Below are 11,620 nucleotides of genomic sequence, written 5' to 3' on the forward strand. Positions count from 1 at the left end.
ACAACATTGTGAGAGTGACTGTGCACTTGAACAGAGATAGACAGGGTGTGGGGTCTCCTTCACTGGAGATATTCCAGAACTGTTTGGACACAATCCAGTGCCATCTGCTCTGGGATGGGCCTGCTGGAGCAGGGAGCTGGGACCTGAGTTTGACCCATTCGGTGAATCTGTGAACGCTGACTGACCAACTACATCCCTGCGCTACAAACCCAGGGCCAGAGATGCTCCCACGCAGCACCGAATCTGTTCTGACAAGAAAATGAGGCAGATTGTGATGGGGTTGCATCCATCCACCCATCTGTCCGCCTGTCCGTCCATCCGCCCGCCCGGAGCCCTCAGGGCCCGCAGCTCAGCCGGGGGCGGAGCGGGGCCCGTCCCGCCCCGGCGGGGCCTCGGCAGCGGGCGGCGCTTCCGGGGCGAGCGGCGGTGCCTGTCCCGACGCGGCGGGGACCCGCTTTCCCTGCCCGTCCCTTCCCGTCCCCGGGGGCGGCTCCGCGGGGGCAGCGGGGCCGGGCCGGGCAGGGCGCGGCGCTCGGGGCTCGGGACGCGCAGGCGGCGGCGCGGGCAGCCCGGGGGGGCCTCGGGGCCGCGGCGGGCGGGAGCGGGAGCGGGAGCAGCCGCCGCCATGGACGAGCCGGACGCGGAGCCGCCACTCGTGGTGCGGGGCCGGGGGCGGTGCGGGATGGGCGGGGGTGCAGGGCCGGGGGCGCAGGGCTGGGGCCTGGGCGCCGCTGACCGACACCGTCCCCTCACAGGTGGTGCCAGGCGCGGACTCCTCATCCCGGCAGCTCTGCTTCGCCTGGGGCCCCGCGGAGGTTCTGGTGTGCGAGACCCTCTTCGGCCGCGCTGGTGAGTCCCGCTCCCGGAGCTGGGCCGCTCTCCGTGCCCGTCCCCATTGCGGGTGAGGCCGGGCGGGCGCTGACGGGCTCTGTTGTTGCAGGTACCGAGAATGGAGCGCCGAGCTCCTCCCGCGTCTTCGTGGTCCGCAGAGATCAGGACATTTACATCCAGACCCTGCGGAAACTCTTCAACGAGTCGCACGGGATTTTCATGGGGCTGCAGCGGAGCGAGGAGGAGCTGGCGGGGAAGTCGCGGAAGGCGCAGTGAGTGGATGGGGAGGAGGGTGACAGACGCCCCCGGTGAGGCGAGTGCCGCCTGCCAGGCTGCTTGTACCGCCTCTGGAATCAGCAGCGGGGCAGAAAGAGTGACCATTTTGGGGAGATTTTACAAATCAAGGCTCGAATCCTTCCAATGACCACGCTGGTAGAGTGTGGCACAGTCTCACTGATTCCAGGTGGATCCACCCAGGTACTGGGAGCTGCTGCTGCAGAGAAACTTGCAAAGATTTAGAGGACAAAGAACTGAAATTCCAACAGCTGCCTCCAACCAAAGTCTTTTTGTGTTTGGCAGGTTGGTTCAAGTGAGTAAAAACTACCGGTCAGTGATAAGAGCCTGCATGGAGGACATGCACCAGGCAGCTGGTAAGTTTATTTTCTTATGGCAGGAAAAGGAAACACCAGTTGCAATTATGAAAGTAGGATTGTAATGGTATCTTACTGCAACTACTGTACAATAGCATGTATAGATTTCAGGAATTACCAAGACTTTATTTCCGTGCTGGAGATTTCCAAGTTGGTTTGTAAATCTGGTCAGGGACTGTTTTTTCCCACCGTATTGTAACTGATTTTCTGGGGACTTGCAGCCTTTTCATATCTCATGTGGCAGATACATGGAAAGCTACCGAAGCTCAGAAGGTAAATATGTTGCTCTTTGACTTTGCTTTTTTTTCCCCCTCAGTTTCGACCCGGGACCCTGCCCTGCAAGGCCAGTACAGCACTCAGGTAATCTGCAGTCCTCTCAGGTTGAACGTGGGTTACTGGCTGGGGAATTCACCAGGCCACCACTGTGGCATGAGGCACTTGAGATTTAACTCTGCCTTGTATATGAGATACAGTTCATGACCAAGAATAGATGGAAATAAACAATTAATTAATGTGCTTCTAAAACAATAAAGATGCCCAACACCTCAAATCACTGCCATGTCATAAATATATTTGCTATTGTAGATGTGATTTTTTTTTTGTCGTCCCAGAGCTGACAAGAAATGTTTCACAGTTAGTTTGTGGTGTTTCAGCTCTCAAACTCTTAGATTCCAATCAGCTGCACCTGAGCCTTGTAGCAATCTCTGGGTGTTCATGGTGAGCTGTCAGATCCATGGAGTGTTCTGGGAAGAGCTGAGTGCTCTTTTTGTCCTGTCAGCTGCAGTGGTGCTGCTTCATTGGCTGTTCTTTCTTCCTTTAATATTTGTATTGAGTCTTAAAAGTGCAGAGAGGTCGAAAATAAGACTAGTTAGGTTACTTACTGGTGACAGATTATTATTGCATTTCATTACACAGTGTCAGTGTTTTCTGATCAAAAAAAGTGTGAAATTGTGGCCTGTGTCTTTTAATTTTTATCTCTGAAATGTCAGTATGATATTTCTCTGTAAGAACTGATTGCTGTGGACAGCAGATGCCTTTGTATGGTTAAAAAAACAACTGGAATAATGACTAGCTCTGAAATTTGGCCCTGCTTTCCTTCAGGTTTCCATTCTCTCTGCAATGGAGCTGATCTGGAACCTGTGTGAGATTCTGTTTGTTGAAGCAGCTACAGGTGAGCCATGAACTACCCTGGTGTAGACTGAAGGGTTTCTTCTTTGCATATTTATTTCTTTAAAATGTATATCATATTCATTGTGTCGTAGTTTCATGTTTTAGAGATATGGAGAGTGTCTCTAAGCCTTTTAATGCCTCTTCTGCCTTGTTGCTTCGCGTATCTGTCTCTCAGGTCAGCTCAGCGTCAGTTGGGCCGCCCTGCTAGCTGTGATACGCCAACAGTACCTTCGCGTGGGTTTTTGGTTCCGCGCTAGGGTTAAAGTCCAATTCACATCAAACCTACAACTAAGAAACTTATGATACTATTCCAGCACCCCCACACTGCCTCAGTTAATTGCCTTCTTTATATTGAATTATATCAAGCTATTCAATTTGCCTTCTACTTTTCTCCCTTACTGTGATTTAAATTGTTTCTTTGTCAGAACATTACGAAGAGAAGGGATATCAGAAGTTGTTGCCAATCTGTTTTATGTATAATCCTAAACATGTCTTTAAGCATTAAATGTGTTGATGCCAGTTAACATTTACTCAGCTCTGATAGAACTCCCTTAACTTTAGATTGCCATTTTTGAAGTCAGTCTGTTTACACTGACATTTTAAAGTAGGAAATAATTTTTGAAGGAAATCTTATTGTGCAAACAAATGTGTTACTTACACAGTCCCAGAATTCAGGAGAGATTCACAAATTATAGATTACTTAATCTAAATTAATCACCTAGTGCCAAATTTCTTCCTCCTATTCAGTTAGTAATAATGAAATTATGCTAAAATAAACAGAAATATTCTATTTGTCTCTTGGCATTGCAAGATTTTTGATCTGGATTACTCACTACTTATTTCTTCAAATTTGGGTTTTGGACCATGTTGCCACAGGAACCTCCCAGGGCCTCTCTGCTTCAGGAGCTCTGTGATTTGGGGGTGGCAGGTGGAAATCCAGTCAGTCAATCTCATCTAGTGATGTCAGACTGTTATGAAATGTGTGAGAGTGGCTGGGGAACCAACACCTGGGCACTGACAGAGGGAAATGTGTCTGCACAGCCGGGCCCCTCCTGCTGCGCCTCCTGGACTGGGTGCGGCTGCACGTGTGTGACGTGGACAGCATGGTCCGGGACGTCCTGGGCAGTGAGAGTCCATCCAAGCACAAGCTCTTCTGGAATGTGGTGAGTATCACCACCTGGGAGAGTCTTAAACAAAAGGAATTCACGTCTGTGCTTTTGTTCCTCTTCCCTGGTGGACCTGACACCTCATTGCTGTCTGCTTGCTTTAGGATGATTCTCATTCCCATCCTCGTCCTTCATGATCCATAGAGGGCAAGCCTTACGCTGTTACTTGAATTAGCAGTGCCTACAGTTTAAACATTTTAACTCCACTTCCCCTGCCTGAATCAAAGGTTAAAATGGCCCTCTGCCCCCTTTTCTGGATGATCCATAATCTTGCCCAGCATGGAGCTGATGGACAGGGGTTTTTTGTAGGTGGACATCTTTGTGCTCCAAGGCCGGATGGACGAAGCGCGGCACCTGCTCTCCAAGGAAGCCACTGCCAATCCTGCCTCCATGAACATGTACAAAATCTTGGATGACTTGATGAAGAAAATGCCTGTGCCCAGTGTACGTAAAAAGTGTGTTTTTTTCATGTAGATTGGGAAAAGCCACATGGTTGTGTCCCCTGTAAGAGTTTGTTTCCCTTTAGAACATTCCAGGCTTACTCCTTTACAGAAACAATATTTGTGTTCTTGAATTGCCCAAAGACCCAACAATTCAGGTAAAAGTCTGTTAGGTGACAAATCAGAAAAGATGACAGGCAGCCTCATGTTTAGCCTTTTATCAGGACTGACTGTGAGTTTGGCCCAAGAGCCTGGTGTGATTTGACTTGGTGTTTCCTTTATTCCCTCTGTTCAGCTTAGCAACACCCAGACACTGACAGAGCTGGAGCTGAAGTGGCAGCACTGGCATGAGGAATGTCAGCGGTATCTGCAGGATGGAACTTTTGCTTCCAATCCCCACATGGAGTCCATCTGCAAGGTGTGTTTTTGCTGGGAACAAAGGAAAGTATTGAATCCATCCATGTGGGTTTCAGGAGCCCAGTGTAGCCATAAGTAACTTTAATATGTCTCCTGTCCTCTGTTGATGGTTTGCCAGCCTGGGCAGGTGGATTTCTCTCCCTGTCCAAGGCCTTAAGGCTGATTTGGAAACTGGGCTGTGAGAAAGATCTTTGTTATGTGATTCTGGATAAATCCTCACCTTTGCAGAACAGCAGTAATGCCTCTGGAGAGCTGGAGTGCAGCTGTGTCCATCGCTGAGTCTGCAGCATTCCTCCTGTGTTTTTGTCCCCTCAGATCCTGCTGGGAGACGAGGATGCCATTTTGGAGAAGAAGGAGCTCATGACCACCTGGTATCACTTCCTGGTCACGCGGCTCCTCTATTCCCACCCGACGGTGAAGCCAATGGAGCTGCGCTTCTACGCACAGGTGGGAAACACAACCATTCCAATGTTCTCTGCTGTTCCAGGCACACAGGGGTTACTACACTGAAAGAAAAACTTAGGCAGAAGTCTTTCAGCAACTACATGCCTGTAAGATGTTGTTTGGAGTTTGTAAAAGGACTGGGAGAGTGATAAAGTTGACAAATAATTGTTGAAGACCCACTTTTAAGTGACATAACGTTGCCAGTCTTGTTCCTGCAAATTGTTTTCCCAGTTCCCTTATGCTAAAACTAGGAAAATTCCCTTTTGTTAATGTGTTCAGCCTCTATGGTCTGTTATTTCCCATAAAATAACTGCTACATCCAAACAAATGTCTTGCTTCTGCATTTATCATGTCTTGTCATCTCATTCCACAGTCTAGTATGGACTTGTTCCTGGGTGGAGAGAGCAGCCCTGAGCCTCTAGACCTGATTTTAATGGCAGCCTTTGAATTTGAGATGCATCAAGTGATCAAGGAATGCAGGTTGAGTTTTAAAGATTTTTGATTCTCTAGTTCTACAGTATTGCTTCTGTGTATTTGGCGCAGGGTATGGGTACAGAACCCTGATCATCCTTGCAAAGAATTTAGCAAAAATATGTGAAGCTGGCAGCAATTAAAAGTATTCCATTAGGTCTCAGACATTGCAGCCAGACTTTGGACTATTAACAGAGTTGTGTATTGGTAAGAAATGCCTGTGGAAAACGTGATACAGTCCCTGGCAGTGTTAGGCTTAGTTTTTTCTTTTGCTTCAAATGCAGCATTGTCCTGAGCAACTGGTGGTTTGTGGCTCATCTGACTGACCTGTTGGATCACTGCAAACTCCTGCAGTCTCACAATCTCTAGTAAGTATTTATTTGCATTATTTGAATAAAGCTGATTAAAATAGCTCAGAGGAAAAAAAAATCCCTAAAGAAAACATGTTGCAGAATTTGACAGTACTTGTGAAATAAAGTAATCAGATTTTTCCAGTGAGATGCAAATAATAATATCTGAATATTTGCTCTCTTTTCACCCAGTTTTGGTTCAAATATGCGTGAATTCCTCCTGCTGGAGTATGCCTCAGGACTCTTCTCCCATCACAGGTACCAACTTCTGTTTTATGACTCACAGGACAGACTGAGGCAGCCAAAATAAATAACTGCATGTTCATGAAGTAAATGGGCAAAACTTAAGAGCAGCTGCTGTTAAAATTTCAGCAGGGGTGTCCCTAAGGGATTGTACAAGATTGGCACATTTCCCTTCCTGAATGGAGACAAAAGCTGTCTGTAGCTTTTCACTCCTCATGCCCTGGGCACAGCCACTGTGCTGAGTGCCTTGCACTGCAGTTCTTATGAGCTGCACGTATTCCAAAGCTCTGGCATTCCAAAGTTATTTTACAGGGCACGGCACAGAAAGGAAAAGCCATTTCAAGACCGAATACAAAGTTAATCAGAGCTAACAGTTACTAATGCAGGCTTGGATTCTCCTTGGGGCTTTACTGTTGTGCTCATTGAAGATTTCTAGGGTTGGAATGGTGGTGATTTGTCCCCTCTCTCAGCCTGTGGCAGCTGGGGGTGGATTACTTCGACCACTGCCCCGAGTACGGCCGCGTGTACCTGGAGCTGCACATCGAGCGCATCCCGCTCAGCACGGAGCAGAAGGCCCTCAAGGTGCTGAGGATCTGTGAGCAGAGGCAGATGCATGAACAAGGTGGTGCATTTTCAATCTCAGTGTTGTGCAGTGGTCCAGGTGAACCTGCTGACACTAATTCTCACCCTCCTTTGCCCCCAAGTGCGCAGCATCTGTAAGATCATGGCCATGAAGGCGCTGAGGAACAACCGCCTGGGCTCTGCCCTGTCCTGGAGCATCCGGGCCAAGGACGCGGCGTTTGCCACCCTCATCTCAGACCGGTGAGGCTGAGCCAGCAGCTCCCAGCCTGGGAGGGGACAGGGGGAGGTGCCTGCTGTGTCAAGGGCCAGGAAAGCTCCCACTGCTGCAGGTGGGGCAGGTACTTTATTCTGGACCAGAAAACAACACCCTCAGGTGCTCTCCCCTGCAGTACTCCAGCTGTGCCTTCTCTGTGTTGTTTTCCTTCCTGACATTGAGAGACAAAGCAGATTGGCTTTATCTGAGAGTCCAACCCCCTTAGACCTTGCTTGAAAAAACATTTAACAACTTCTGTCCTCTGCCCTTGCCGTGACAGAGCTGTTTGACAGAGACCCAGGGGGTTGATTTGGGTGGAGGATAATCCCTACTTTTGCTTTATTCAGGAGATTATTTATAATCAAATTCGCCTCACAATCTCCTAACAAGTCAGTGGGAGTCCCTTAAGCCACAGTTTCTACTAAAAATCTGACTGTTTCTACTAAAAATTTGCATCAAGAAGTGGTTTTATCATGTCCCTAGCTTTGTATGAGCCTCTCAAAATTGCTGACCTTGTGGGAGGGTTGTTATCAAAGTGAGGACAGTACTGACATTTGGCTCAGGTCTCAGCAAAAGCTCTGGCAACTCTTTATACTTTGTAGTCCCCAAAAATCCATGTTGTGTGGATTTTGCTAATTGGAAATAGTCAGAGACCAGTCTCTGCATAGTTTAGAGTATAATTTTGAAATAATACTCTGGGTAAGTGGCCAGGCAACACTCTGTCTTCAACACTGGAAAAAGGAGTGGTAAGGGATTGCTAGTCTGAGGTTTGGGGTTTTTTTTGTTTGTTTGTTTTTTGAGGGAGTGGGAATCACTACATTTCCTTCAACAGAAGGATGAAAAAAATCATCACAGGAAGCAGCTCTGCAGAAAGCACAATGGAGGCTGTGACAAAACAGATGAAAAGCTTTTAGCATTGTTTTTCCTGCTGCTTATCAACTTTTTTACACAGCAGAAAACAAGAGCTTTTGTTATGATGTGGGAGTGTTACTTATGCACCCACCAGCCTCAGCTTCCTGCCTGCCTTCCTTCCCTTACTCCTTTTAAAAAGCAGATCTCAACTACTACAGAATACAGAAGAATTAATGAAGTGTCTTTATGTATATTACACCAGTTCCTTGGTCACTTCCAGGGAATGTTTGACAACTTCTGAAACCCTTGGGGAGGTCGATTAAGATGGAACTGAGCTGTACAGTCAAGTTTTCTAGGAAGGGATTAGGAGGTACAGAATGGATGATGTTCTCCCCTCTAAGCTTTCCTTGTGTTCCCCTTTCTCCCCAGATTCCTTAAGGACTATTGTGAAAGGGGGTGTTTCTCTGACCTGGACCTCATTGACAACCTGGGCCCGTCGATGCTGCTCAGTGACCGCCTCACGTTCCTTGGTGAGAGCTGCCTGCACTGTCCACAGTGGTCTGTTATGGAATTACTTGGATTTGTGCTTCCTTCCATCTGGCTACCTCCTGGTTTAGTGATGGGGAGAAAGCAAATGGTGAATGTGGTTTGGGATGCAGCTTGTACCAGAGGTGTCCTTTACCACTGTCCTCACACCAGGTTCCTGCTCTGCTCTGAGCAGGACAGGCCCAAGTCCTGACACTCTGAACTTCTCTTTCCTTCTTTTTCCTAACTGTATCACTACCTTGAGAGGCTCTGAAATACTAAAAAATGCTACCTTAGGGGGCTTATTGGAAGAGTAATCCACTGGTTTAAATTATGTTGACTTTTTTATTACTTTACCAAGTTCTCCAAAGTCTCCAGTGTGTGAGTTCAGTGTGCCAGTCAAGCCCACTGGAACAAGAGTCCTGTGTCTGCCCTGTCACTGAGCACTTGTGCCCAGAGACAGTGAGGGCCTCCAGCCATTTCCTTCAGGTGCCACAGCTTCCTTCTCCTGCCTGGCACAAGGCAGGCTCTGGTAACCTGCCCCTCTGCCTGCAGCTGCTCGTGGCCTTTGATTCATGGACCAAAACAGGAAATTGATTTATCTGATGCTGTGAGTTAGGAATCTCAATTTCAGGGGCCAGAATCTGATAGGAATTTGGAATAGCTGTCAGCATTGGACTGACTCCCCTCTACCTGATGCCACCCTTACAGGGAGGGTGAGAGTGAGTTTTATCTGTTTCCACTTGGTCCAGTTTGCAAAACTGGAACTGAATTTCCTTCATTAAAGCCATCCTAAGTTGGGTCTAGAAGCTAAGCATGATTTACAAAATTGGTAATCCCTCAGCTCTGCATGCCCAGCATCATCTGGTAACTGTCAGCCCCAGAGAAGCCATTTCCCTTTCTGCTCTTTCTAAACAATCCTGAAAGGTCTGAAAATATTTCTGCCTGTTTATTCCTTGGGGTTTTTAGGATATAAGGTGTACCTTTGCTGGACAACTTCCCCATGGCTTTGCTTGAGCTCAAGCATTAGTCAAGGTGAATTTGAATGAGAATCATTAACTTCCAGTATTATGACAATGTAGTGGATACAGAATGAACCCCACCTCTTCCATCCTCAGACATTTCTCTCATACTGGATATTGATCTAATCACTAATTCTTAGCCAATGCAGAACTTGCCCTATTAACAGCAATTCTATTTTCCGTTTAAACAACCAAGGAAGACAGTGCAGCCTCAGACCTCTTGGAAAAAAAAAAAAAAAAAAAAAAAAAAGGACATTCTCTTTGCTCTCTAGGCCACTGGGGCATTGCTCCCCTGCAGACACTCAGCATGGGGCAGCAGTAGCCACTGCCCAGGCTGATGCAAACCCTGAAGCTCCCCCAGAACAGCAGCAGGGTTTGGCTGCCCTTTCAGGGAGGTTCTGTTGTCACCTTCCTTCATGCACCAGATTCCTCCAGAGCAGGCTGCTTTGGTTGGGGTGGTTCTGCCAGGGGCTTTGTGGGAGCAGGAGGCTCTCCCAAGGCCCAGCAGCCCCTGATGCCTCATTCCCCTCACCCGTGGCAGGGAAGTACCGGGAGTTCCACCGGCTGTACGGGGAGCAGCGGTTTGCGGAGGCGGCGCGGCTGCTGCTGACGCTGATGACGGCTCACATCGCGCCCTGCTCCTTCTGGATGACGCTGCTCACGGACGCGCTGCCGCTGCTGGAGCAGAAGGAGGTGAGGTCCTGCTGCTACAGCCCCACAGGGGCCTCTTCTTTTTTCCTCACAAGGGAGCTCAAGGTGGTGATCCTCCCTCCCTGCTGCTGCCTAGGACCTGTCCATGGCAGTTCCAAGTGTCCCAGCAGTGGGAACGTGCAGGGACCCAGGAAGGGATAAATTGACTCTTAGCTTGGTTCCCTGTTGTTACAACAGCAGAGGAATTAATCTGCACTGGTAATTTCAGCACATGCTGCATCTACCTCCCTTGGGTACTTCACTTGAAGATTGTTCCAGTGCTTCTTTCTTCTAAACACAGTTTTTCCTTTAAGATCCATAAAGAAAAGGACAATTCAGCAATTACAGACTCAGAGTAGCCACTCTGACTTCATAGCTGACCCTGCTTGGTGCAGGAGGTGGCACTAGACACCTCTTAAGTCACATCCAGGCTGAATTATCCTTGGATCCTGTGATTTCGGGGGTCAGAATGAATCTGTGGGAGTGTAAAAGCATTCTCTTCCTTTCAAATGCATTATCTTCTCAGCTTGTGTGATGTCTTTAAATTTGGTCTTTTTCAGTAAATACTTTGATTTCCACAGGTCATATTTTCAGCAGAGCAGACTTATGAGTTGATGCGATGCCTGGAAGACCTGACAGCAGGGAATCCAGATAAGCAGAAATTCCAGGTAACCCCAGTTCCGAGGACAGCTGGATAATGAATCAAAAGGGGCTGTGGGAAGGGGCAGGGAGGGAAACTCTGCATTTATATTGCTGGTGATGGCATAAGAGAGGGACAGCCCAAGTCCCAGAGACTGATACACTGGGTTCAGGGCAGTCCAATGAAGCATCAAAAAGAGACTGAAGTATTCACAAACCCAGTGCAGGAGTGCTCCTATTCCTCAAGTTCTCTTGGTTTGCACTGGAGCATGATGCTTTTCCAAGATAAATAATTGCACATTGCATTGGCAATGAAGAGTTGCCATCCAGCAGCTCTAGCTCTGAGCATTCCAGGCACAGAACAGGGAACCATTTGCTGGACATGCAAAGCCCTGCAGCATCCAGGGAATGAAAAGGGTGGCAGTGCTGTCTTGGGTTGAGCTATTAAGTAGGAAATGTAGCTTTTGCTCTTCTTAGGAGGTCCCTGTAACAGATAAATACCTCTCACTGACCTGCATCTTTACACACTCTAGCAGCAGCTCATCCCTGTGTGCAGTCCCCTAACCCACACTCTGCTCCCTTCCAGGACGATGACGTTGAGACAACCAAAGTGGAAATGCTGAGACTTGCTCTTGCACGGAACCTCGCACGGGTCATTGTCAAAGAAGGCACCGTGGAAGGGTCTTGAGGACTGCAGGATGTTCCTCTTCCTCTGGGGCTTGCTGTACATAAACTGACTTTTTCTAAGAATAAATGTTTTGTTTTGCAGATTGCTTGGTCATTTGTTCTTGTCTTCCAAAAACAACTTTCCATAGGCTTTTTTTTAACCTTTTCTGAAGGAGATGCATCAAATCATTACAGCTGCTTGTTCCAGC

General features: G+C 48.0%; 1 protein-coding gene across 1 annotated transcript; it reads left to right on the forward strand.

Moving 5' to 3' along the window:
- Window positions 1-595: 595 nt before the first annotated feature.
- NUP85 (nucleoporin 85) lies at window positions 596-11,501 on the forward strand. The gene is made up of 19 exons (XM_083874568.1): window positions 596-658; window positions 756-849; window positions 941-1,103; window positions 1,411-1,481; window positions 1,798-1,841; window positions 2,583-2,652; window positions 3,693-3,814; window positions 4,127-4,261; window positions 4,553-4,675; window positions 4,990-5,121; window positions 5,492-5,598; window positions 5,874-5,957; window positions 6,132-6,197; window positions 6,653-6,804; window positions 6,887-7,004; window positions 8,299-8,399; window positions 9,958-10,109; window positions 10,688-10,774; window positions 11,332-11,501. Exons 1-19 carry the CDS (start codon window positions 626-628, stop codon window positions 11,431-11,433), a joined length of 1,956 nt encoding a protein of 651 aa, XP_083730694.1. The 5' UTR covers window positions 596-625; the 3' UTR covers window positions 11,434-11,501.
- Window positions 11,502-11,620: the final 119 nt, after the last annotated feature.

This window comes from Zosterops lateralis (genome assembly GCF_965231275.1).
Source record: "Zosterops lateralis genome assembly, chromosome: 18".
In the NCBI taxonomy this organism is placed as follows: domain Eukaryota; kingdom Metazoa; phylum Chordata; class Aves; order Passeriformes; family Zosteropidae; genus Zosterops; species Zosterops lateralis.